Raw genomic sequence first — 27,996 nt, forward strand, 5'->3', positions numbered from 1 at the left:
GTGACATTTGGTGTCTATATTCATGTTATGTTCATATATTTATAATATTATGATTATCTCGGTTAGTATTGAGTTCCCGTTTTCTAAGTGTGACGACGCCGGTTGTGTGGACTAAACCATCGAGAAGGAAGCAGACACCAAAGAACATCAAGATGTTTTCTCGTATTGCACGCCCCCAGGCAATCAACATTGTTGGAAATGTTGCTAGAAACTTTTCCGTTAGTGCCCAAGTAAGTTTTACACAGTGTATTAATAAGTACTAGCTATGTTTTGGAAAATACGTCCGAGTAGGTCAAAGCAATGTCACAGGCACATAGGTGTATGGGGGTTAGTACTAAATGCAATTTATTATTTAAATCATATATGCATATTTACTGAATTGTTTTATTCTGAATGTATTTCCTCATTTGTTAATTAAAAATTTACTGTAAATCACTTACGATTAGTAGTAATAGTTGGAGGAAGAAGCCAGATAATCTATTGATTTTTTTCCTCCGTGTTATCAAGTGATAACGAAATGCTTTCAAGAAGTGCTGAGTTAACCAATGTCATAGGGAAACTTTTCAGGGAAATATTAGAGATATTAAACCAATAAAAGAGAGAGCTAGGCCTACGCCGACATTGAAAATGTAAACAAGTATATGGCAGCTCTACGTTGATGCCGTTCAGAAATTTTCTATTAAATTGGAATTTGTTTAACCTGGAGAAAACTCGTTGAAAATTTGGGTAGAAACAACCGGTTCCTTAAATTAATTCAAGCCTAGTTGTAACAAAATCATGGGTGGAAAAAGGAAGGAAAGAGGAAGAAAAAAAATAAATAGAACATTCTTGGCAACAGACAAGGTGATGCAGATGATGTAATGATCAGGTGAGTAGAGAACAAAAGATGCAGGAAGTCGGAGCCAGATGCAAATGCATAGATTCAAAACTGAAAGACGAATGATTGTGCCAACAAATGTGGAGTATTGGAGATTAGTAAGAGATTATAAGATACCGGTAAATAATTCACTGGGAAAAATCATTTACAAAAGCAAAAGTAGGGAAAGATCAGGAAATAATGGTCATGAAATTTGAAGAGCATATTGATTCATGGGAAGATAAAATTGGCTAACTCAATGATAGGCCTTATATGCAGAGTCTTTTCCTATCTCAGCCCAAGTATGTTCAAGCCCCTGTATACAACATTTGTAAGAACCCATCTGGAATATGCACAATCTGCATGGTCACCTAGGTATAGGAGCCTTGAAACAAAAATCGAACAAGTCCAACAAAGAGCAACTAGTTTGGTAGATGGTTTTGGCCAGATGACATATTCTGATCATCTGAAGTATCTCGACCTACCAACACTCAAATATAGGCGATTACGTGGGGACATGATCGAGATGTGGAAGCTTTTTAATATATACCAGAGAGAAATCCTCCCAGCTTCCATCAGGCCCACTGTCAGATCAATAAAAGTGGCTTTTGCTTACCTGGACGAAGACATGATAAAAAAAAATTTGGTTACATTGATAAGGCCTAGACTAGAGTATGCGGCGACATTGTGGTCCCCCAGTACCAAAAAGAACATAAAGAAAATAGAAAGAATCCAAAGAGCAGCTACAAAAATGGCACCTGCACTTGCAAACCTATCATACGAGGAGAGATTGGCTAAACTGGAGCTACCGACACTGGAGGAAAGAAGAGAGAGAGGAGACCTACTGACCATCTACAGAATCATGAAAGGCACAGAGATATTTGATAAAGAAGAATTACTAAACTGGGACAAGAGAAACACAAGAGGACATGGAAGGGAATTAAGAAAACATAGCTATAGAAGATACAATGGCGGGACAACACGAGCATAGCTCCCCTTCCCGCAAAATACAACTAGGTAAATACATAGTAAACAACTATTCCGACATCGTCCTAATGATGGGATGTATGGTGCTCATCATAATAGCTTCTACCATCGAGTAGCCAGGATATGGAACGGACTACCGTCTGAGGTTGTCGACGCAGGGACTGTTCTCTTTTAAAATCCGCTTGGACTGCCACTGGAGAGACTTTAAACTTAGATTTGACCCGTCAGGCACTCTGCCAGAGCAACAAGTGATAGTTTAAGTTTACCCTGTGAGCGCAGCGAAGAGTCGTCTCCTCGACTGGTCTGCATAATATGCTTAAGTATGCTTAAGTAAGAAATTGTCTCCTAATTTACCAGCAAAAGCCAAAATTGTAGGGGAAGTGTACAGATTTATGGTGAACATGAAAGTAACTTTTCTCTACATAAAAAAAAAAGTGGGTAAGATTCCTGAAGCATGCAAACGTGGGTATTTAACACAAAACTTTTGTTTGATAGCTCTTAACCATTTCATAGAAAATTGGATCTTTCAAATGAAAAAAAAAAGTTACTAAAAATAGGTACCTAATTCAGTCCTAGACCAAGTGGATCTACTACATGGATGAAAGTTTCAGGCATAATGGTAGAACACTTGGACTATGATGCATAGATCTCTGAACCACTGCAAGATCTCAAAATGTAAGAAGAAAAATGGAAAGTGCTGGACTTGCTGTCATTGAAAGAAAGAAGGGGTGACATTGAAGGGAATAGATATGACAGATCTCTAGGTCCGAGACAAGATACGAGGAAAAAGATTTCCAAATGGATGTGTTAATTGTTCAAATTGATTAGAAGTTGAAATAGCTTACATGAAAACCACAGTAAAAATTAAAACTTGCCTGGTCATCTTTTGTGGGGAATAATAATAAATTTGTATAAACCCCACCTCCTCTGACTGTACTGCCTAACTCGTTTGCTATATCTACTGGTGGTAGATTGCTGTAGATATGTGCATAGTGTAATGCTGGATTTATTAATTTTATTATTACAGATGTAAGAGTTTTGAGATGGTTTGGACACATGGAAAGAATGAATGAAGAAAGATTAGTAAAGTGTGGAAGGCAGAGGTGGATGGAGTGAATATGAGGGGCTGACCAAGGATGAGATGTATGGATGGATGGGGTAAAAGGGGTGTAGGGAAAGGTGGATGTCTGTTGAGGAAGGAAGGGAGAAGATAGGAGTGAGTGGAGAATGGTTGTGTATAGATGATGCTAAGATGCATGGAAGGGATTTCTCCTGGTCTTCTCTTTTTCTGCAAGAGGGGATGGAAAGGGGTGTCGCAGATAAAATGAAGCAGCCTTGGTGTGGGTGTGCTGTTTACAAGAGGCAGTGCTGCTATCCAGGAGTAGATTGAGAACTGCTTGAAGAACCAGAACTTTTCACTGAGGGCTTGGACACCTTGGTTGCAAAGGTGTTCTTCCTCTTCCATGGGGAGGATTGGGCCCATAGATAAACTCTTACTCTATTGCACCTTACCTAGCTCTCTTCCCTAGTACCCAGTTATTTTAATTTTATTTTATTTTTTACTTTTCTTCTCCTTTGGAGGTCATTACACTGACACCTACCCTCCTACAATTTCTAGCCAGAGACATGAAAACTAACTAAGGATTATACACATCTTACAAATACAAAACCACTAAATTACATACATCTATCAAGTGCAACACGCACTTCTCATAGGTCCCCTTCGTATACCCTACAATTGAACAAACCAAAATGCAAAGAGTTTGAGCTGCAGCCCTCACGCTGGATGTGACGAAAGCTTCTGGCCACACTGGGTTCACCAACAGTGTATTTGAGGAATGCAGGGAGCAAACGGCAGGCAAAGTTCATAGTCTAAATGCATATAGGAATATTGCCACAGGATTGGAAGAGGGCAAATGTGTTACCTTTTCCTAAAGGAGGAAGTAAGAAATTGCCCGTGAATTATTGGCTGATGTATGACAAGTATGATAGTGAAATTATGGGGGAGGAATGCAAGGGTGAGGTGGGTGACCTTGAAGAGAGGAACATTTTGACAGGCAGCCAATTTGGCATCAAATCCTGAAGGTCTTGTGTCAAACCTTCAAAGTATCATTGTGATAGTACTTCATGTACTGCAAGAGATGACTGGATGGATTGTGTATATCTAGAACTTGTGAAGGCCTTTGACAAAGAAAGTCACAACTGACTACTCTGGAATTTGACATATTGGGGGATTAAAAGTTAGACTTCTTGATTTGAAGAAAGGATGCCTTAATGATATAATGACAGTAGTGGCAGATAAGATGCTATGATGGAAAGCAGTGAATAGTGGAGCTCTGCAAGGATTGGTAACCAATTCCTGTAATGTTCCTTATCCATATAAATGTTTGCAGATAATGCAAAGATTATGAGATGGGTGAGAGATGAAGAGGACTGTAGAGAGTTGCAAAAAAAAAAGGTAGATAAATGGCTGAATATCATATATGCCAGAAAATGTAAAGTATTGGAAATGAGTACTGGCCCAGAGACCATTGTCAAATTACTTGATAGAAAGTGAAGTTACAAAGGTGAATGAGAACAATCTAGGAGTGTGGATGAGGAATGATTTGTTACCCGACAAATGTAGAAAGATGTATGGTCTGCTGAGAAATGTGTAGGTAGCCTTTCACAATATGGATGAAAAAAATGAAATAACCCTAATCTATCATAGACAATGCAATAGTAGTTTGGTTCCTACACAGAGTGAAGTAGAAGTAAGATGAAGAGAATACAGAGAGCAGCAAATCCCAGCACTAGCTAAATCAGCCAATACCCCGTCTGGGGTATTGGCTGCTTGTTACTGTGGCAAAGTAGCATGCAGTTGATACTTTAGGGTCTATATGAGGCGCCCCTACGGACCAGAGCCACACATCATTTTGTCTATGATAGAGGAAAACTCTGTTCATAAAGAAATGGTGACACTTTTATACTACGACTGTCCCTCTGTTATGCTGTCCCCCAACCCTTGTTGCTATACTGTACAATTTCTCTGAGTATTTTCTTTTTCTGTGGTGGGGGAAAAGAATACTGCCACCAAGTATTCCCACATGGATCGTAAGAGGCGAGAATTAAGGGATGGGAATTGGGACTAGGCATCCTTCTCCTTGTAGCCCCACAGGGGAAATTCCTAAATGCAAAGGCGGAGGCATAAGAGGGGCTGGAAGGCCTCGGACCAGCACCCTAAAGTTTGGGTCTTTTAATGTGCATGGATGTGGTACAGATGAGAGTAAAAGGGAAGAGCTAGGTAGTATGTTTGTGAGAAGAAAGATGGATGTGTTGGCTTTGAGTGAAACTAAGCTGAAAGGGAAGGGCGATTGTAAGTTTGGGAGTGTAAGTGGGAGGTTATCAGGAGTGAAGAGAGGGCGAGGGAGGGAAGGGGTGGCTATACTAGTAAGTGAAGAGATAGGTAAACGTGTAGTGGAGTGGAAGGAGGTTTCCTCAAGGATAATGTGGATGAAGGTGAAACTGGGAAAGGAGATGTGGGTTTTTGTAAGTGCATATGGGCCTGGCAGTGAGAAGAATGTAGAAGAAAGGGAGGCCTTTTGGATAGATTTAAATGAGTGCATAGAGGGTTTAGGGAGAAGTGTAAATGTAATAGTACTGGGAGACCTTAATGCTAGGGTAGGAAAGGAGCCAATTGATGGAGTGGTTGGGAAATGTGGAGTTCCAGGAAAGAATCGTAGTGGAGAGTTGATGGTGGAAATGTGTCTAGAGAGAGAGTTGATGATAGCAAATGCAGTGTTTCGGAAGAAAGTCAAGCATAAGTACACATGGGAGAGGGTGGTGGAGGGAAAGGTGGTAGAGCATTAATGGACTATGTAGTGGTAAATAGGATTATGATAGGAAGAGTTAGGGATGTACATGTGCTAAGGGGAGAGGGTGGGGGAATATCAGATCATTTTCTGGTGGAAGGTAAGTTGAGAGTGGTGGACAGATGGAGGAAGAGGAAAGGGACAAAAGGTAGGGAGGTGCTTAGAGTGAACTCTTTAAACGAAGAGGAAAAGGAGAAGGAGTACAAGAGGAAGCTGAAGGAGGAGTGGGAGGGAGTGAAGGATAGAGTAGAGGTAGGTGTGTAGGAGGAATGGGGATGGTTCAAGGAGGGAGTCACAAAGTGTGCAAAGATGGTGTGTGGAACAAAGAAGGACAGGAGGAAATAGAAGGAAGGGTAGTGAATGGTGGGATGAGGAAATGAAGAAGGTTGTAGAAGAGAAGAAGCGAGTCTGTGTTACAAAATAGGACGAGGGAGTCATATGAGACGTACAGGGAAAAGAAAAGAGAAGTAAAAAAAAAAATAAAGGAGGCAAAGAGGAGAGCAGATGTAAAATGGGGTAAGAGTATGACAGAAAATTTTGAAAATAATATAAAGATGTTTTGGAAAGAAATTAAGAGGAAGAGGAGGCGAATCAAGTAGAGAAGAAAAGGTAAAAGGTGCAGATGGAGAAATGATAATGGAGGAGAAGGCAGTAAGGGGAAGATGGGCAGAATATTTTAGGGAGTTGCTTAATGTGAAGGAGGATAGGGAGGGAAAGATAGCTGCAGTAGGAAATGCTAAGAAAATAAGAGTGATGAGTGAGGAAAATGGAGGAGAAATAAGGAAGGATGAAGTGAAGGCAGCAGTTAAGATGATGAAAGCAGGTAAGGCACCTGGTCTGGATGGATGCCATGCAGAATGTCTTAACCCATTAAACTCCGATGACAAGATGTCTTGTCATTTGGTCAAATAAAACAAAAAATCATAAAACACCAAAATGTTTGATCAAACACCAGAAAAATATGACGTCAATCCTCGCTTCGCTCGCGAGCGAAGCAAGGACTGACGTCATATTTTTCTGGTGTTTGATCAAACATTTTGGTGTTTTATGATTTTTTGTTTTATTTGACCAAATGACAAGACATCTTCTCATCAGAGTTTAATGGGTTAAAAAAGGAGGTATAGTGATGGTGGACTGGTTGATGAGGTTATTTAATGTTTGCTGGAGAGAAGGTAGAGTGCCGGAGGACTGGAGGAGTGCTTGTATAGTTCCACTTTACAAGGGAAAGGGGGACAAGTGTGAATGTAGTAGTTTCAGAGGGATTAGCTTGTTAAGTGTAGTTGGGAAGGCTTATGGGAGGATCTTGATTGAGAGGATTAGGAGAGGAACAGTGGGAGTAATTGGTGAGGAACAGTGTGGATTTAGGACAGGTAGAGGTTGTGTAGATCAGATTTTTGTGGTAAGACAGATATGTGAGAAAGCTATAGGAAAGGGGAAGGATGTTTTCTGGGCCTTTATGGATCTGGAAAAGGCTTACGACAGGGTAGACAGAAAGGCACTGTGGAAGGTTATGCGGATATATGGGATAGGAGGAAAGCTTCTGGGAGCTGTCAGGAGTTTTTATGAGAGTAGTAGAGCTTGTGTCAGGATTAGAGATGGAGAGAGTGAGTGGTTTGAGGCAAAGGTGGGACTTCGTCAAGGATGCGTTATGTCACCCTGGCTGTTCAACTTATACATGGATGGGGTGATGCGAGAGGTGAATGCAAGGATAGTGGGTCAGGGATTGGAGATGGTTAAGGAAAATGGAGAAAAGTGGGAGGTGAGCCAGCTGTTGTTTTCGGACGACACTGCGCTTGTGGCAGGATTGGAGGAGGGATTGAGGAAGTTGGTGACAGTTTGGGAGAGTGTGTGATAGAAGAAAGCTGAAGATAAATGTGGGTAAAAGTAAGGTGATGAGATGTACAAAGGGTGAAAGTGGCAGTAATCTGGAAGTGAGCATTAAGGGAGAGCAACTGGAGGAAGTGGATAGTTTTAGATACTTGGGTGCAAATGTGGCAGGAAAAGGTGGAGTGAAGGTGGAGGTAGAATGTAGATTGAGAGAAACGAGTAAATGCCTTGGTGGTTTAAAAAGTGTAATGAGGAATAGAAATTTGGGAATGGATGCCAAGAGGAGACTGTATGAAGGAGTGATTGTGCCAACAGCACTGTATGGAGCAGAAACATGGAACATAAGAGAGGAAGAGAGAAGGAACTTGAATGTGTTTGAGATGAAGTGTCTGAGAAGTATGATGGGGGTTACTAGGCTTGATAGAGTGAGAAATGAGGAGGTGAGGAGGAGAACAGGGGTGGAAAGGGAGTTGGGAGATAGGGTTGATGAAAGAGTATTAGGATGGTTTGGACACATGGAAAGAATGAATGAAGAAAGACTAGTAAAGGAGGTATGGAAGGCAGATGTGGAGGGAGTGAACATGAGGGAATGTCCTAGGATGAGATGGATGGATGGGGTGAAGGGGGCTTTGGGGGAAGAGGGGAATGTCTGTTGAGGAAGGACGGGAGAGGACAGAAGACAGGGGTGAATGGAGAATGGTTGTATATGGAAAATGTTGTGATGCATGAGGTGGAATGGACGTGGGAATGGGGGGTGAGGTAGTATGTGAGCAAAAATTTTGACGCAGCCCGAAGGGATTTCTCCCCGTCCTCTCCTTTATATGGGGGAACGGAGAGGGGGGGTCGCCGATTTAATGAAGCGGCCTTGCTGTGGATGTGCTGTGTCCTGCGACACTGCTTCTAACCCAGGGCAGTGGACAAGGTGCAGGGATGACCCGTGATCTAGGAGGTGCTAAGATGGGAGGGAGGGTGGAGGGGTGTGGAGTGTTTTCAGGGATGGAATGGGTGGGAATGATTTTATGCCTTGTCCTTTTTGGCTACCTCCCTTGTAAGGGAGAAAAAGCCTTGGTATATGTATGTAGGAAGCACAAGAACTGCCAACATTGAAGCATCAAAGAGAATGTAGACTTGTGTTCGAAGATTGAAGGGGATGAATAATACAGGAGACCGTTCTTTTTGGTATGGAGCAGGAGGGCTTCAAGACGTAATTGTTACACTAAAAAAAAAAAGTATAAAAGAGTATCCTTCATGGACAAATACATTTCTGGGATAGCTTTGAGGGGAGATGTAACAGGTTTGATCTATGCATGAACTTAAAATGAGATATAATTGGATCCTTAAAAGTGGCAGTTTGCCGACAAGATTGACGAGATAAACACCATATGAGGACGGAGCCTTTATTTGTATGACGTTTCGCTTATTACAGCTTTTTCAAGTACAAGTTGAGATACAAATGCTTATTTAATCTCAAGCATTTGTATCTCAACTTGTACTTGAAAAAGCTGTAATAAGCGAAACGTCGTACAAATAAAGGCTCTGTCCTCATATGGTGTTTATCTCGTCATATAATTGTATATTGGGAGACAGAACCCAATGGGTGTATTTTCCTTTCTTTATGCTACAAGCATATGTACTTGTTAAAACACTCCTGCACAAAAACACACTAAATATGCTACAGATAGAAATCAACAGAAAAAAAAAACATGGAGCTGTTTCAATTCATAGATAAACAGTAATTCCTTCTGTATCCGGATTAATCGGGCTACAGAGCACAGAGGATCCAGGTACACAGACTAGATCCTTGCTGAACCCCCCTCCCTACAACATCCAACCAACACCAAACTAGTCATAAGGAAACAGTTTTAGAAATACCCAATTTCACAGTTCTTGCTGCCCCTGTTCTGACTTGCCTCCATTTTTGTAACACCTTAATCTTGACGGCACATAAATTTCCTTTGTGCCCCCCTCCCCTTTATATTCTAAGTCACTCCATACAACCTTCCCCACATGTTCTTATAACACTTCATTCCAACCAGACATTTACTTGCTTTCATTACTCTATATTTTGAATATGTGAAAGGAAGATGTGGCCTAAAGGGATGTTATTCTCATCTCATAGATAATTTAGAGTGGTTGACAAGTGGAGTTGCTTTTATGGATCAGTGGTGGGAGTAAACCAGCTTTGGTTGCTATGCCCTACTGTGGAAGTGCTATACCTCGTTGCATTGCCTGGCCCAAACAGTGGGCTAGGGGGGACAAGGATCAACCTTCATCTACAAGATGCTGAAATGGGGGTTGTTAATTGGGTTGCATGCCTTGGCTGGTTACCTCTTAGGGGGGAGAAGTCTATTGATATGAAAATGTTTACTAATATGTATAGTAATATTGTAGCATGTCATTTGCATCTAATGAATCAAATTTCTTTGCAGAACAATCGCAAAGTGGCAGTCATGGGAGCAAGTGGTGGAATCGGCCAACCTCTCTCACTCCTTATGAAAAACTCTCCACTGGTCACTGAACTCTCCCTTTATGATATTGTCCACACCCCAGGAGTTGCTGCTGACCTTTCTCACATTGAATCCCCTGCCAAAGTTACTGGTTATGTTGGACCTGATCAGTTGGATGTAAGTATACAACATTGTAAATGCATACATAAATTGAATGGGTTGTAGGTCATATTAAAACAGCTTTATTATATAGTTGGATTGCAAATTGTGTGCATAATCTAATTTATATATAATGCACACAAGTTCTGTCAGAAAAAAGTAAAGGCTAATGCAATAAATAAAAAAGATTGAAATCTTGAATAATTTTCTTTTGTTGTATAGTTTTATTTTGTTTTTCTTTATTACAAAGTGTTTTTAAAACATACACATTTTGTAGTGAATCAAAATATTATAATGTTATGTTCTCAATTTCTTCTTTAGGCTTCTCTTAAGGGATGTGAGGTAGTCGTCATTCCAGCTGGTGTTCCTCGTAAGCCAGGCATGACAAGAGATGACTTGTTCAACACCAATGCTTCAATTGTAGCAAATCTTGCTAAAGCGTGTGCTTTGAACTGCCCAGATGCCATGATCTGCATCATCTCTAATCCAGTAAGTTTGGAATGTAGAAAAATAGTTTTATAATTTCAAATACAAGGTGGCCTCAAGTTACGACAGTTCGGTTCCTACGCAACATCATAAGCTGATTTACGGCGTAAATCAGATCCAGCATATATGAGCACCTTCCATGGTGATTGCTTTCAGTTTCTTTGATGCACTGCCATCAGAAAAGTCTTGACTTATATTTGGGTGTTATAATGAAGAATAAAAAGTTACCAAAATAGCAACACAGACAAGTGTGAATGAAAAGTGGTAACCCAAAATGGTGCACAACCAAGACTCCAATGCTTCCTTCCTCTGGGCCATTGTCCTATGACAATGTATTCCTCTGGCATGCTGACCAGCTTATTATCATGAATAAAAAAAAAATAAAGAAAGGGGAATGTAGAGGGACAAGCACTGCTAGTGTTGTAACCACAAAATAACGAAAGTCGAGACTATAGTAAACTGAGGACTTCCTGTGCTATCATATTTAGATCTTACAATGTAATATAAGGAATGGTTTCTGAGAACATGCGGGGCACAAAGCAAAGAGAGTGGAAGAATTTGAAATGGCAATTGCCAACAAAAAAGGTTAAGAGCCTCCATATGAGGCTTCAGCAAGTGTCTAATTTGACCAGAGTGGGAAAAAAATGCAAGGTCAGGGGGGCCAAGAGAAGAGTGGATGAGAAGTGGGGTTGTTTGATAGATTTTTAAAATGATTTGGAAAAGTGCAAAAAGCCTAGTTGTGTAATGAGGAACTGGTAAATGGAGTAGCTGGACAGTTGTTGGAAATGAAGACTGAAAGGAAGATGGCTGGAGTATAGCAAAAGATGAGATTAAAGTAGCTTTAAAAGAATTGATAGCTGGTTAGTTACCTGGGTTGGAGGGTGATCATGTGAAATGTCTGACAAAGGATGGAGCAGTGTTTAGTAAGACAAGCAAGAAATTTTAGCTAAATCAGTTTTCAGACTTGGAGATGTATGACAATTTATATACATTATGGCTCTTATTGCACACACACACACACACACCAAGTCTCTACTGCCTCTCAGGTACTGAATTTTTATTTCCTAAGGAACAAAAGTTGTATACAATACACATAAACCATGTAATAATGGCTGATGTGGTTTTGTTATGGGATTACTGTACAGCAATTCCTCCCATAATGGAAATCCTAATATATGAACAACCATTATCTGAACATGATTTATGTGTATGATGTACTATTTTTATTCCTACAGAATCGAAAATTGAACAATGGAAAGGTGGAGTGGAAGCTGGAGGGGGAGGGGTTGAAGAGTGTAAAAGATTGGAGTTAATGGAAGGAGATTGTGAATAGATGAAAAGATGGCATGGCCAGAAGGGATGTTGTCATCTGCTTCATAAAATATTTTGAGTGAATGAAGAGGAGAGTTACAACAGAGGGAATGTTTATTATCCTAGATGAGTGCTAGAAAAACTCATGGCCATATAAACCTGTTCATAACACTTTCACTGGCTCGGTGAGTACCCCTTGTTGCATCCTCAAGCCAAACGGGTGTTGCCAGGCAACTGACTCGGTTGACAATGTTTATATTTATTCTTTATTTCTGGCCTTATTTTTCCTGCTTTATTAATTGCAGCCATGCAAAGAAGATATTGTACATTTATTTATTATTAATAATTGTCTTCCTATAGGTTAACAGCACTGTTCCCATTGCTGCTGAAGTTTACAAGAAAGCTGGCGCTGACCCAAGTCGCATCTTCGGTGTAACCACCCTTGATGTTGTGCGGGCAAATACTTTCATCGCAGAGCTGAAGGCAAGTAAACATAACTTGATAATGTAGGGTTCCTTAGTTTTTTATGTTTCTACAGCCCCCCCTAGATCTTATACTACGGGGATTCCCCAAAATTGGAGACCTAGATAAGATGTATAAATTTAATGTACTCATGTGGGAGCATCAGTCAATATTACATGTGTATTTGGCCAAAAAAAAAAAACTGGTTAGATATTGTTGTTATGGACTAGTTTTGTAGGAGAATGGTCTGTTGGTATTTTTTGGGTGGGGAGTTTACTGCTGTGGTAAGATATGGTTAATGTACTCAATTGTCTTCTATGATATCCTCTGGAGTGATTTTTTCATGGATTTGGGGTGGATGAGGAGGGGAAATAAATGGATTTGTGAATGAGGGTTGTGGTGGAGTGGAGGTGTGGTTTCGTTAAGAGGTTCTTGTGCTCTTTTCTTGGACTGGAGTGGGTAGGGGGTTATATAGGACATTCTTGTACCTCTGGTTGAAGGTGAGGGGCTAGGTTGTGGGTTCTAGTGACATGATCAGGTGATTCTTGCATTAACTAGTGGGTCTGTTGACTGATAGACTAATTCCTCTGTGTATATGATTTAGATGTGCTGCATTGCTGCTGACCCAAGCATAGGACAGGGATAACCTTTCATCCACAAAGAGACAAGATAAAAGGGGCTACATATAAATGGGTGAAGGGTGGGTGTATACCATGGCTGCTCCCTCACAAAATAACTGTTTCTGATTAAGTAGAACACTTGATATTGTTAATAGATGTGAACTTCTTTTCTTCCACCAGGGACTTGATCCTTCTACTGTAAACTGCCCTGTTATTGGAGGCCATGCTGGTATCACTATCATTCCCCTAATTTCAAACTGTACCCCAGCTGTCCAGTTTCCTGCAGATGAGCTCAAAGCCCTGACAGAAAGAATTCAGGTAAGTATCTTGTGGTACCACTAGTAACATTTTCATTTATACAAGTTGGAACCTTTTAAATATGAACGCAATGACTAAACTTGTGCTCAAATTTGTACAGGATGCTGGCACTGAAGTGGTGAAAGCCAAGGCTGGTGCCGGCTCTGCAACTCTTTCCATGGCTTATGCTGGTGCCCGTTTTGCGATATCCATGATCAAGGCCATGAACGGAGAGGCAGGTGTTGTTGAATGTGCATTTGTGAGGTGAGTATTTCAGCTTGTGTAATAAATCTACAATATGGGTTTTAATTTTTGGGATATAATGGGCATCTTCATCTATGTACCAAGGGCTTTTCCCTATGTGTAAGGGATATAGCCAAATAAAGGTACATACACATACCAAGGACTTTCTCCCCCTTACAAGGGAGGTAGCCAAAGTCAAAGGCATGCATCCACTTCCACCCATTCACACTCTTTTCTTGGCTCCTGGATGGCAGGCCGTCCCTGCATCTCGTCCGCTGCTGTGGGTCAGAAGAAATGCAGCAAGGCCATTTCATTGGTGCCCCCCCCCCCTTTATTGGGGGGGTCTAAATTATTCATTCATGCAGTGTCTAAATTATTCATACATCCTCCAAATACTCTTATCTCAATCTACATTCTACCTCCACTCCCCTTTCCCACCACATTTGCCCCCAAGTATCTTCAAGCTATCCACTTCCTCTAGTCTCTTAACCCGCAAAGTGTTTAGTACGTATATATACGTTCGGGAGGGAAAGTGTTTAGTACGTATATATACGGATCATCTTTTCTTTTACTTCACGGCACCTAAACTTGTAGAAATGGTTCAAGATGTCTTTTCTATTCCTAAATATGATTTTGAAAGCTCACTCTGATTTTTATTGTATTGCTGTGGTCTATTTCATTGAATGTATCCATGATCACGAGTGATTTATTGAAGAAATAGGTATTTTTATAGAAATATATCAGTGGTGTCATGATTACTTATCAATATACTCAAAATCCTGTTTAGTAGATCAGCTATTTTTATATTATTCCAACTTGAATAGCAATTTCAAGGTATTTTGTGTTCATGCGTAGAGTCATCGTCGGTTGTGTTGGCACCCCTGCGGCGTGATAAGCCGGCCATGCATGCTATCCAGACGCACTGTCACATCTTCCCTGCTCGCACGTGTTATCCTGCACCATGCCCCGGGGCTTGACATCGGCGGAAATAGAGAGTGTTCTTTATGACGATAATGTCACAGTTACAGGATTTTTTTTCCCCCATGGCCGTTTATAAATAGGTAAACTTGAAAGTTTAGAGGTACAGGAATTTCCCCCCTATGGCCGTTTATAATAAGGAAACCTGAAAGTTTACAGGCACAGGATTTTTTTCCCCTATGGCCATGGGATGCGTATTTGCGTGTTCAACAGTTTACAAAGGCGGAGCATGCCGACAGGAGACCTTTTGGTCCATTACTAGGTCGGATGTGGGAAATATATATATATATGTATCTGAATAAAAAAAAAAAAAAAAAAAACTGGTCGGCAGTTGTAGGTACATTAGCCAATACACTTTGCCCTATGTAAGCATCAATTGCCACATTATCTGTGCTGTGTTTCATTCACATGTGCGTTCATATTCACTCATTCATTTCTGCCTCGGAACCTGAGTCCTTAGTTTCCCAGCCGTACGGATTTTCATGGGATATGCTACAGTCCAGAGGTAATACACAATTATCTCTTAGATATACTTGTAAAATTGGGATGTTATGTGAACTGTACAGTAGCAGAGCAATACCAAATTGGTCGGCAGCAAATGCAAAGACACGGAAGCTACATAATAAATGGGAAAATGTGTGGGGTACCACACCCCACACAGCAGGCAGGCGAGAGCGGGCGGGCTGTGGTATGCAGGAGTACCAACATAAAAAACATCAAATTGGTATAATGGCTTATTTGAGCAGCTGTGTACAATTTTTTTGTTGTTGGTGTTAGAAAACATGTTATGCTTGTGCAATGAAGGGATAATATTGTGCTACTTATATACACATACAGAAAATATAGTCTGTACGAGCGCGATAAATTTGGTACTATGATATGACTATAGAAAGGCTAGACAAACAATCCTAAGATATATTTTACAAGAAACTCAAACTAAACAATATATAGTCACGGAAGAAGCATTCAAAGTGTGTCGGAAATAATAAATAAGAAGCGGAGATTGCATAGTACTATTCCACATGTTTCGTCTTACGCAGCACCACTCTAGTATTGCAGCCAAGCGTGAAAGAAATCACAGGAAATGACAGCCTACAGGAAACACTCAGATATCGCATTTATATTGTTGAAATCAGCTATTTTTTTCCAATTTTATTAGACAATAATATTATTTGGCCAAAATCCAACCCCACGTGACCTGTTTCACTCCTATAAAGCAACACTGTACGGGTTAATGCTCACTTCCAATTTGCTGCCATCCTCTCCTTGTCCATCTCATCACTTTCCCAAACTCCATCCTGCTAGTGAGCTAACAACTGGCATATCTCCCATTTTCTTTAACCACCTCCAACCCTCAGTTAAGTTCTCACAAATCTGATCCCTCCCATCTACACTGAACAAAATGATCCCTCTGAAATTAGACACTGCACATCACCCATCTAACCCAGTTTCCTTACCTGCTCTTGTCATAACCACTATGGTATGACACCTATGCAGGCATCATGAGGCGTGAGAGGGTACACAAAGATGTCAGCATTGGAGTCTTGATTATATATATATATTTTGTAGTTGTACATGTTACCCCCAAAGTTTGTGAACTGGTTTGACCACATTTTCTGGGTTTATTACTTGGACTAAGAACGAGTAATGCAGAAGTGACATTTTATATTGCAAGTAACATTATGCATCATTTGTATGATGGCCAATGCTGCACATGAGGATTTCACCCCCCATTTTCCTCGTCAATAAATTTCTGTGCTTTCCACTGCAACTTACCCCCCCCCCAACCTTCACATTTACCAAATCCCTAAATTACTCTGCCAATCTTCCTCTTTCATCATCATCATCTCTCCATCTGCACCTTTTACCTTTTCTTCTCTGAGAGGATAGACAGGCTGGGCTGCATTGCTTATGACCCATGGGGAGCAAAGATGAGAGGGAAACAAAGGATGGTGGGCAGGAGTGGATGTGCCTTTTGACTTTGCTATATCCTGCACAAGGTTGGGAAAGTCCTTGGTATATAGATAGAATTTATGATTATAACCAAACTTTGTTTTGCAGTTCCACTGTTACAGAAGCTTCATACTTCTCAACACCTCTTGTGCTTGGACCAAATGGAATGGAAAAGAATCTTGGACTTGGAAGTCTGTCAGCTTTTGAATCCGAACTCGTAACGGCAGCACTACCAGAACTAAAGAAGAGCATAAAGAAGGGAGAAGACTTCGTTGCAAACATGTGATTCAACAACTATAAATTTTAGTGAATGTGGAGAGATTATATATATTGACTATCGACGACATATATTGTGGATAATTTTTGAAGGATGTAAATAAATGTTAACATTTATATATTTAGTTTCCCCACCTTTGTATTTATTTTTATTTCATCACTTTTATAAAAGCATGCAATGATAATATATGTAATTAAAGTTAATATATTTTTCAAGCATATTTGGTGACCAGGAATATTTGCACACGTAAATCCCTGCAGCTAGAAATCATTTTGAATCGTTTTGAGTTGCTTTCTTGTACTGTTCTATCAGATGCTTCTTATATGCTGCTTGATTCACCCACATCTCGGCTGCCTGGCCATTTAGTGGACTGTCATTATTAGGTTCTGAAATGAAAAAGTTACCAATAATTACACCTTGAATTTGATGGGGGAACATTGAATGTCAGACAAATTATGTGCCCCAATCTTCTCTAATAGACCCACAGACATCTGAGGGGATTTATGCCTTTATGGATTAAGAAAAGGCTTATGAGAGTTATTGGAGATGTGAGGTGCATGAAGGTGAAACTGGGAAAGGAGATGTGGGTTTTTGTAAGTGCATATGGGCCTGGCAGTGAGAAGAGTGTAGAAGAAATGGAGGCCTTTGGATAGAGTGCATAGAGGGTTTAGGGAGAAGTGTAAATGTAATAGTGCTGGGAGACCTTACTGCTAGAGTAGGAAAGGATCCAATTGATGGAGTGGTTGTGGAATGTGGAGTTCCAGGAAAAAATCGTAGTGGAGAGTTGATGGTGGAAATGTGTCTAGAGAGTTGATGACACCAAATACAGTGTTTCGGAAGAAAGTCAAGCATAAGTACACATGGGAGAGGGTGGTGGAGGGAAGGGTGGTAGATAGAGCTTTAATGGACTATGTAGTGGTAAATAGGATTATGATAGGAAGAGTTAGGGATGTACATGTGCTAAGGGGAGAAGGTGGGGGAATATCAGATCATTTTCTGGTGGAAGGCAAGTTGAGAGTGGAGGAAAGGGACAAAAGGTAGGGAGGTGCTTAGAGTGAACTCTCTAAAGGAAAAGGAGTACAAGAAGAAGCTGAAGGAGGAGTGAAGGACAGAGTAGAGGTAGGTGTGGAGGAATGGGGATGGTTCAAGGAGGGAGTCACAAAGTGTGCAAAGATAGTGTGTGGAACAAGAAGGACAGGAGGAAATAGAAGGAAGGGTAGTGAATGGTGGGATGAGGAAATGAAGAAGGTTGTAAAGAGAAGAAGCAAGCTTACACAGATTGGTTACAAAATAGGATGAAGGAGTCATACAAAGAAAAGAGAAGTAAAGAAAAAGGTAAAGGAGAGCAGATGTAAAATGGGGTAAGAGTATGACAGAAAATTTTGAAAGTAATAAAAAGATGTTTTGGAAAAATTAAGAGAGGAAGAGGAGGCAAATCAAGTAGAGAAGAAAAGGTAAAAGGTGCAGATGGAGAGATGATAATGGAGGAGAAGGCAGTAAGGGGAAGATGGGCAGAATATTTTAGGGAGTTGCTAAATGTGAAGGAGGATAGGGAGGGTAAGATAGCTGCAGTGGGAAATGCTAAGAAAATGAGTGATGAGTGAGGAAAATGGAGGAGAAATAAGGAAGGATGAAGTGAAGGGAGAAGTTAAGATGATGAAAGCAGGTAAGGCACCTGGTCTGGATGGATGCCATGCAGAATGTCTTAAAAAAGGAGGTACAGTGATGGTGGACTGGTTGGTGAGGTTATTTAATGCTGGAGAGAAGGGAGAGAAGGTAGAGTGCCGGAGGACTGGAGGAGTGGTTGTATAGTTCCACTTTACAAGGGAAAGGGGGACAAGTGTGAATGTAGTAGTTTCAGCAGGATTAGCTTGTTAAGTGTAGTTGGGAAGGCTTAAGGGAGGATCTTGATTGAGAGGAACAGAGGGAGTAATTGGTGAGGAACAGTGTGGATTTAGGACAGGTAGAGGTGTAGATCAGATTTTTGTGGTAAGACATATGTGAGAAAGCTATAGGAAATGGGAAGGATGTTTTCTGGGCCTTTATGGATCTGGAAAAGGCTTACGACAGGGTAGACAGAAAGGCATTGTGGGAGGTTATGTGGATATGCGGGATAGGAGAAAAGCTTCTCGGAGCTGTCAAGAGTTTTTATGAGAGTAGTAGAGCTTGTGTCAGGATTAGAAATGGAGAGAGTGAGTGGTTTGAGGTAAAGGTGAGACTTTGTCAAGGATGCGTTATGTCACCCTGGCTGTTCAACTTATACATGAATGGGGTAGTGTGAGGTAAATGCAAGGGTAGTGGGTCAGGGATTGGAGATGGTTAAAGAAAATGGAGAAAAGTGGGAGGTGAGCCAGCTGTTGTTTGCGGATGACACTGCGCTTGTGGCAGGATCGGAGGAGGGATTGAGGAAGTTGGTGACAGAGTTTGGGAGTGTGTGTGATAGAAGAAAGCTTTAGATAAATGTGGGTAAAAGTAAGGTGGTGAGATGTACAAGGGGTGAAAGTGGCAGTAATCTGGAAGTGAGCATTAAGGGAGAGCAACTGGAGGAATTGGATAGTTTTAGATACTTGGGTGCAAATGTGGCAGGAAAAGGTGGAGGTAGAATGTAGATTGAGAGAAGCGAGTAAATGCCTTGGTGGATTAAAAAGTATAACGAGGAATAGAAATTTGGGAATGGATGTTAAGAGGACTGTATGAAGGAGTGTTTGTGCCAACAGCACTATATGGAGCAGAAACATGGAACATAAGAGAAGAAGAGAGAAGGAGTTTGAATGTGTTTGAGATAAGGTGTCTGAGAAGTATGATGGGGGTTACTAGGCTAGATAGGGTGAGAAATGAGGAGGTGAGGGTGAAAAACGGGGGTGGAAAGGGAGTTGGGAGATAGGGTTGATGGAAGAGTATTAGGATGGTTTGGACACATGGAAAGAATGAGTGAAGAAAGACTAGTAAAAGAGGTATGGAAGGCAGATGTGGAGGGAGTGAACATGAGGGGATATCCTAGGATGAGATGGATGGATTGGGTGAAGGGGGCTTTGGGGAAGAGGGGAATGTCTGTTGAGGAAGGATGGGAGAGGACAGAAGACGGGTGAATGGAGAATGGTTGTATATGGAAGATGTTGTGATGCATGAGGTGGAATGGATGGGGGGCGAGGTAATGTGTGTGAGCAAAATTTTGACGCAGCCCGAAGGGATTTCTCCCCGTCCTCTCCTTTATATGGGGGGAGGGGGGTTGCCGATTTAATGAAGCGGCCTTGCTGTGTCCTGTGACACTGCTTCTGACCCAGGGTAGTGGACAGGGTGCAGGGATGACCCGTGATCTAGGAGGTGCTAAGATGGGAGGGAGGGTGGAGGGGTGTGGAGTGTTTTCAGGGATGGAATGGGTGGGAATGATTTTATGCCTTTTCCTTTTTGGCTACCTCCCTAGTAAGGGGAAAAAAGCCTTGGTATATGTATGTATGATGAGGTGCAGGCAGAGGACTGGAGATGATGAGGCAAGCCAGTTGTTAAAGACACTGCTTGTGGCTGGGTCAGAGGAGGGTCTAATGTAGTTGGTGAAAGTAAAATGTGAGGGTGGCAATTAGCTATACACAAGCATTAAAAGGAGAGGTTAAAGGAAATGAATAGTTACAGATATTTGGGGCCACATGTGGCAGGGAGTAGAGGAGTGTAGGTAAACAGTAGAGGGGGGGGGAGGCAAATTAACACCTTTGATATGAAAAGCGTTGCCCACTGCCGTGGGTCAAAAGCAGTGTCACAAGACACAGCAAGGCCACTTCATTTAATCATCAACCCCCCCATCTCCATCCCCTCATGGAGAAGATGGGGAGAAAACCCTTCGGGCTGTGTCAATTTATTTTTCACACATACTCCTTTGCCCCCCATACAAAAAGTGTCATGACAAATAAATATATGGGGATGGGTGAGAAGAGAAGACTATGCCCCGTACAGTGTCTCAACAACCCTGTATGGGGGCAGAGACTTGGAATGTAAGGGAGACAGAAAGGAGAAATTTAAACATGTTTGAAAAGTGTAGTGGGTATTATGAGCATACCCCCTTACAAGGGAGGTAGCCAAAGTCTAAGGCATAAATCCACATCCACCCATTTCATCTCCATGTATACTCCATTCCCATTCACCACCCCTCTGTCCCTCTTTTCTTGGCTCCTGGATCTCACCCACTTCCCTGGGTCTGAAGCAATGCAGCAAGACAGCACATCCACAGCAAGGCTGTTTCATTTATTATCTTTTATTTCATGTGAAGGGGGATAGGGAAGTAAAGGTAGTTGCAGTGGGAAGCACTAAGAAAATGAGTGATGAGTGAGTAAAATGGAGAAATAAAGATAGATATCTGAGTTGAAAGCAGTTGTTAAGATGATGAAAGTAGGTAAGGCACCTGGGTTGGATGGGTGTCATGCAGAATGTCTTAAAGAAAATAGAGAAAAGTGGGAGATAAGCCAGCTGTTGTTTGCTGATGACACTGCTTGTAGCAGGATAGAGGAAGCTAGTGTCAGTTTGGGAAGGTGTGCAAAAGAAGGAAGTTGAAGATCAATGGGTAAAAGTAAGGTGATGAGATGTACAAGGGGAGAAAGTGGCAGCAGACTGGCAGTGAGTATTCAGGGAGAGAGACAGGAGGAAGTAGTTTTAGATACTTGGGTGCAAATGTGGGGGAAAGGGAGGAGTGGAGGTAGAATGTAGATTGAGAGAAGCAAGTAAATACCTTGGGGGATGAAAAAGTGTTATGAGAAATAGATGTTTGGGAATGGATGCTAAGAGGAGATTGTATGAAGGAGTGACTGTGCTGACAGCACTGTATGGGGCAGAAACATGGAATATAAGAGAGGAGTTTGAATCCAAGATGAGGTGCCTGAGAAATATGATAGGAGTTATAGAGTGAGTTGGGAGATAGGGTTGATAAAAGAGTATTTGGTTGGTTTGGACACGGAAAGAATTAGTGAAGAAAGACTAGTAAAAGGTGTGTGGAAGAAGTGAACATGTGGGGGCAACGATGGATGGATGGGATTAAAGCGGCATCGGAAAGGGGAATGTCTGTTTAGGAAGGACAGAAGATAGGAGTGAATGGAGAATGGTTGTGTATAGATGATGCTGTGATGCATGAGGGGGAGTGGGTGAGGGAGTACGTGTGAAAAATAAATTGACGCAGCCTGAAGGGCACCAATTTAATGAAGTGGCCTTGCTGTGGATGTGCTGTGTCTTGCGGCACCACTTCTGACCCAGGGCAGTGGGCGAGATGCATCATCCAAGAGGAGCCAAGGTGAGAGGGAGGGGGTGGATGGGAATGGAGTATGTGGAGATGGAATGGGCTACCACCCTTGTAAGGGGGAAAAAGCCTTTGGTATATGTATGTAATTCTATTTTATTTTATATACATATACCAAGTTCCCCCCCCTTACAATTCCACATACTCCACTCCCATCCACCCTCTCCCCTAAAAAAAAGTACATGCATACATATACCAAGGCTTTTTCCCCCTTACAAGGAGGGTAGCCAAAAAGAAAAAGGCATAAAATCATTCCCACCCATTCCATCCCTGAATACACTCCACATCCCTCCACCCTCCCTCTTATCTTAGCACCTGAATGACCCTAAAAAAAAAGTAAAGGCATTTTATATAATTTATTTTAATAATATAAAAATCAAACGAAGGGAACAGACTTACCTCCAAGAAGTGACTGTATGGACAAAAGAATGGATCTGATGTCATATGATGCAGACCATTTTTCTTTAAGGATGTCGAGGCATATGTTTCCTTGAAGGTCTACATTAGGATGGAAACATTGTGTCACAAATTTCACAGTGGGTGCAGAGTATGGGTAAGTACTTGGAAACTCGAAGGAAAGTTTGTACGAAAGCCCATCATAAACCTGAAATAAGACCATGCATTATCATCCAGCAATGAACCCAAGTATATACAACATATACATAAATAATTGCCATGATTTCACAACTTACGGTGTCTTTAGGGCCAGTTATAGTTCCTATCCACTTGAAGAGATTGTCTCCATCAGGGAAAGCTGAAATGCCCTTATCCCCAGACATCATTAAGGTTCGCAACTCATGCTGTAACCTGAAAAGAAAATGTAAACATTTATACATTTGATACATCAATCTGTTGCCCTAGGTCCCTCTTGCAGGTGACCAGCTAACATTACCAGGCAGGCCCACAAGTCACTTGGGGGAAGAAATACTATGTTGTTGTCTAATGACTGTTAAAGTTTAGAATAGTATGATCTCTTCAGTGTCTTCTGTGTGAGGGTTATATCTAGGGCAGTTTGAGTCCGTGTTGACATCGTTTCAATGCTGGAAAAACCTGTCAACCACTGCCTCAAGTTTGATTCAGTGGAAAACCCACAGCCCCAATGACTAGCAATGGTCCTTAGAACTTCCCACATATCTCTGGGAAGAAAATTTGAATTGCTGTCTGTTGTATCAGTGTGGGACTGTTTCTATGTTACTGCCTCAAAGTTGTGGGGATAAGAAAACAGTTGTTGGCTGTTGGCTCTCCATGTGTGAAAATAGCTTAAGTTGATATGAGAGATAGGCTTTGTCTGAAGATGGAGGTAAAGGGGTCAACAGGTTTTGAAAATGAGCAGCTTTGCTTTTGACCTTGGAAGACCACCTGCACGTATATCATTTAATGCTGGATGGTATTCTGAATACAAGTGTGCTAGTGGGGTTCTTACTTCTCTTGGGAGGGACTTTTCTGTGTGACTAATTAATGGGGGAATTTGGAGGATATTGGAGTTTGATGGTCTATTTTGAAGAGCTTGTTCAGTAATCAGTGTAAATGTGTTTTTGTGTGGATATATTCATTCTATATATATACATTTTTCCCCATTCAGATGTATGGTATGAGATAGGTGAATGGTGTTAAGGGCTCCAGCATAGAACTTTGTTTACCATTTTCAAGTGATATATTGGAAGGATTTTATTTTCTGTCTTATTTGGGTGATGTGTGTGTGTGTGTGTGTACACATTATACAAGCACATATTTCTCAACTAGGAAAATAGGCAAATTTACACACATACACACACCAAATTGCCCTATCCCATCTATTGGGGGCATCAATGCATATATTCCACTGTACACATACACACACTCGTATGTCTGTCAGCCCACATATTAAAGATCTGATAGTAAAAATCAACAAGAAATTAAACCCATTACAATTAATTCCATTCATGCAGATACAGGTGAATGGAAATGAAATGAAGTGGCCTTGCTATATTGCTTCTGACCCAGTGCGATGGGCAGGATACAGGGATGACCCATCATCCAGGAGGAGCTGGAGGGCGGGGTGGTGAAAGGGAGTGGAGTATGTGGGTATTTAACAGGTGGGGTGGATTTATGCCTTTTGACTTTGGCTACTTCCCTTGTGAGGACGGAGCCTTTATTAGTACGACATTTTGCTTGTTACAGCTTTTTCAAACGTACTTGAAAAACCTGTAACAAGCAAAACATTGAACAAATAAAGGCTCTGTCCTCACATGGTGTGGATAAAATCCCTATGTACTGTCTCTGTTTTAGGGTTGTGAAGTAGGTACAACTACGTTGATATGGAGGTGATATCTAAGTACAGGAGTCCCTCAAATAACGCGGGGGTTAGGTTCCTGAAATTACCGCTTTTGACCAAATCTGCGCATGCTGACTTTCCATATTAAATACTGAGAATCGTATGTATGTGTACGTGTGTGTGTGCGTGCGTGTATGTGGTGTATGTATGTGTTTGTGCGTATATACATGTGTGTGGTGTATATGCATATGTGTATGTGGCGTATATACATATGTGTGTGTATGTGGCGTATACACGTGTGTGTGTATGTGGCGTATACACGTGTGTGTGTATGTGGCGTATACACGTGTGTGTGTATGTGGCGTATACACGTGTGTGTATGTGGCATATACACATGTGTGTGTGTGCGTGTGCATGCATGTATGTGTCTGTTCGCATGTACGTGGGTGTGTCTGTGTTCGTAGTTGTGTGTACACGCACACGCATTCACAACATACACTGGTTGTCTAACATGTGTGTAAGCATGTATATGTCTGTTTTTGATCTCCCAAACCACCACTGCCAGTAACAAGAATCTCATAAGAGAAATTAAGACACGACAAGAACAGTCATTATCAGACTTATTAGTTGTGTTCCAAATGAAAGAAACATTACACTTCAACACGTTAGGGCGGTAAAATTTCACGATAGCACTGCGCAGGTGGTGGAAGCGACAAGCTAAAGCTTGTTGGCTACCCCCCTACTCCCCCTCTCCTCCCCTCCCTCCCTCCTGCATCAGTACCCGGAGGTTGACACGTAACCGCAGGCAGCCACCCACGGCTATCCCCTCGCCCCACACCCTTGTTTGAGCAGTTCCCAGTGTATATAATGACCGCATTATATGAGGATCGACTGTATATGGTAAAATAGAAAGCAGTCACCATAAATGTTTGTGATGTTGCCGCGTGTGTGCGTATGCGTGCCCGACTCGGCGCAAATTTTAAAACAGTTCTCTACATTTGAGGTGGTTTTGAAATAAAATCCGTGTATGAATGAATCCGCGTTATTTGCGGGACTCCTGTATATTTGAAATTAGGTTAAAAATTCAAATGTTTAGCATCTGGTCTCCTTTTCTGCTTGAGGGGATGGAGAGGAAGGGGTTACTGATTAAGTGAAGCAGCCTTGCTGTGGATGTACTGTGTCTTGCCACAGTGCTTCTGACCCAGGGGAGTGGGCAGGATAGAGATAACCCGTCATCCATGAGGGAGGAATGAGTGATATGGTTAATACAAGCACCCAAAAGAATATTTTTCCTGACTGAAAAAAGGGCAATTGTGAAACCTGTTAAGGGTAAACTAGATCCCCAGTGTTTAAGTTTTTAGACGTGTCTAATTTGAGGTTTCTGTCAAAGATTCTTGAAAAAGTAATTCTTAATCAGTTAATGGAACATCTCCAGTTAGTGAATATATTACCTGATAATCAGTGCCTAAAGACATCTTTATTCAACAGAGACTACTCTTTATCCTGTTGTAAACATCCTGCCTGTACACATGGATGAAGGCCAAGTGTAGTGTTCTGATTTTACTTGACCTGAATACTGCATTTGATACTGTAGTGCACAACGTATTTCTTCAAGACTGTAAGAACAGTGAAATTGAAAGTGATGTGCTGAAATATTGGAGGGGTTATCTTGAAAACGGATCTTATTGCGTACAAATAGGAACATCTTTTTCTGACAAGACATTTACAAAGAGGAATCCCGCAGTGGAGTGTACTGGGCCCCATTCTCTTCTGTGTGTACACAAGTGAACTCTCACATATACTTAGTAAACATGGAGTTGACTTTAAACTATATGCTGATGATACCCATTTTATTTGATATTGGATGAAGTAGTGAATACTGAAGTTAAGATAGGTATGATAATGAGAGATGTGGGAAAATGGATGAACTCCAAGCAATTGAAGTTAAATGAAGATAAAACACATCGTCTGATTGTTGGAAAGAGTAATAATCTTAGAAAGTTAGACATCTCTACTCTTCAGATTAATGGAACCTTAATGATTGTAGAAAAAGTAGTCAAAGACTAAGGTCTATCTTTCAAGGATCGAATCATTCAAGCGGTAAGAACAACAGGATATCATCTACGGAAGATTTCGTTTCTCAAGAAATATTTTGATGGAAATATAATGAAAATACTTGTTCACAATCATATCATTAGCAAATTGGACTATTGTAATTCGCTTTATTATGGTCTTCCTGATTATCTATTGAAGAAGCTGCATCTAGTTATAGCTGCTAGACTTGTGAAAGCCTACCTCACCGTGAAGAAATAACACCAGTACTCATTGACTTGCATTGGCTGCCAATCATAGCATGCGTTACCCACAACATTTGTGTCCTGACTCATTAAGTAAGTCCTCGTTATACGGTACATGTGCGTTCCTGAAAACCTTACCGCAAATTGAAATTACTGTATACCGAACCCACTATAACATGTAATAATAGGATATGGCAGACGTACCTTCTCCCTGCTCTTTCCTCTTCAAAATATCTAGCAGATACCATATCTGCGAATTTTTCTTACTGTAAATAAAATCGTGGGTAGTAATTACCAAATACCGTAACTGTGAATTTACTGGATAAAGAATTACCGTATTAGGATGACTCATTATTTTTCTACAATCGTAAAGGAACCATTAATCTGAACAGTAGAGAGGTCTAACTTTCCAAGATTATTACTCTGCCAGGCTACACCGCCATCAGTAGGTTCTCATCAAACACAATAACAGACCAACTGGCCCTTGCGAGGAGGGACAGCAGGTCTGGCAGTAGCGGTAGATCACTAGTGACTATGGCTGAGGACTGACCTCGGAACTTCAAGTAAGTTTCCAACAATGTTACAATCAGATTTCCGTTTTATCTTCATTTAACTTCAACTGCTCGGAGTTCATCCATTTCCCCACATCTTTCATTATCTATGATCTTGCCAATCTTAACTTCAGTATTCACTACTTCATCCAGTGTCAAATAAAAATGTGTATCATCTGCACGTACTATGTAGTTTAAAGTCAACTCCATGTTTACTATATAAGTATATATCCATAGAAAATACAACTTTTAAGAGCATAAAAAGAAGTAAAACAGATTACCAACCAAAATACTCGCCCAAAAATCCTCTACCACATCAATTTTTAATGCAATGTGGATACACATACCTATAGCATATCTATCTACCTATAGCATATTTATCTGTCTAGTGTTGCTTATTCATTTCAATACAAAGAAACAATTTTTTCTATATTTATACAAGTCGATGGTAGAAAGAAAAACAGGTATATCCGTATTTTGAATAAACACACAACCCATACGTCATAGTCATAAGAGAATATATACATATGCGTTATAATTAAGGTCTAGATTTGTTCGTATATAAAGTTTAATACGCGCCCCCCAGGGGTCGATGTACAAGCTTGGGTATGCGACGATGTTCGCATTTGTAAAAGTTACTTCCACTTACCTTTTGGTTACAGAATGTGAATCTCGTCCCGTAATAGTTTTTTCTGAAGTGCTCTTGTTTGGACTTGCAACAGTAGCAGCTGTAGCTGGAGGAATATTTTGCGCCATTTTTAAAAAATTATAGAGCTTACAAACAAACGTCTCCCACTCCTTGCGTCCTCAATTCAAATTTGACATTTAACTTGAGTTAGCCAATGAGGAGCAAGCTTTGTCG

General features: G+C 41.0%; 2 protein-coding genes across 2 annotated transcripts; one reads left to right on the forward strand and one right to left on the reverse strand.

Annotated features, from left to right (window-relative positions):
- The first annotated feature begins 60 nt into the window (after nucleotides 1-60).
- On the forward strand, nucleotides 61-16,870 carry Mdh2 (malate dehydrogenase 2). Its single transcript, XM_076213379.1, has 7 exons — nucleotides 61-230; nucleotides 9,951-10,145; nucleotides 10,449-10,616; nucleotides 12,285-12,407; nucleotides 13,187-13,324; nucleotides 13,425-13,567; nucleotides 16,586-16,870. The coding sequence occupies exons 1-7, from the start codon at nucleotides 153-155 to the stop codon at nucleotides 16,761-16,763; spliced, it is 1,023 nt and encodes a 340-aa protein (XP_076069494.1). The 5' UTR covers nucleotides 61-152; the 3' UTR covers nucleotides 16,764-16,870.
- vih (ubiquitin conjugating enzyme vih) lies at nucleotides 16,867-27,966 on the reverse strand. The gene is made up of 4 exons (XM_076213380.1): nucleotides 27,784-27,966; nucleotides 22,725-22,839; nucleotides 22,432-22,636; nucleotides 16,867-17,140 (listed from the first exon to the last, which is right to left on the reverse strand). The coding sequence occupies exons 1-4, from the start codon at nucleotides 27,888-27,890 to the stop codon at nucleotides 17,022-17,024; spliced, it is 546 nt and encodes a 181-aa protein (XP_076069495.1). The 5' UTR covers nucleotides 27,891-27,966; the 3' UTR covers nucleotides 16,867-17,021.
- Between the last annotated feature and the right edge of the window lie 30 nt (nucleotides 27,967-27,996).

The sequence above is a fragment of the Oratosquilla oratoria genome, chromosome 31 (assembly GCF_046742065.1).
Source record: "Oratosquilla oratoria isolate Oo_2021 chromosome 31, ASM4674206v1, whole genome shotgun sequence".
NCBI classification, from domain to species: Eukaryota; Metazoa; Arthropoda; class Malacostraca; order Stomatopoda; family Squillidae; genus Oratosquilla; species Oratosquilla oratoria.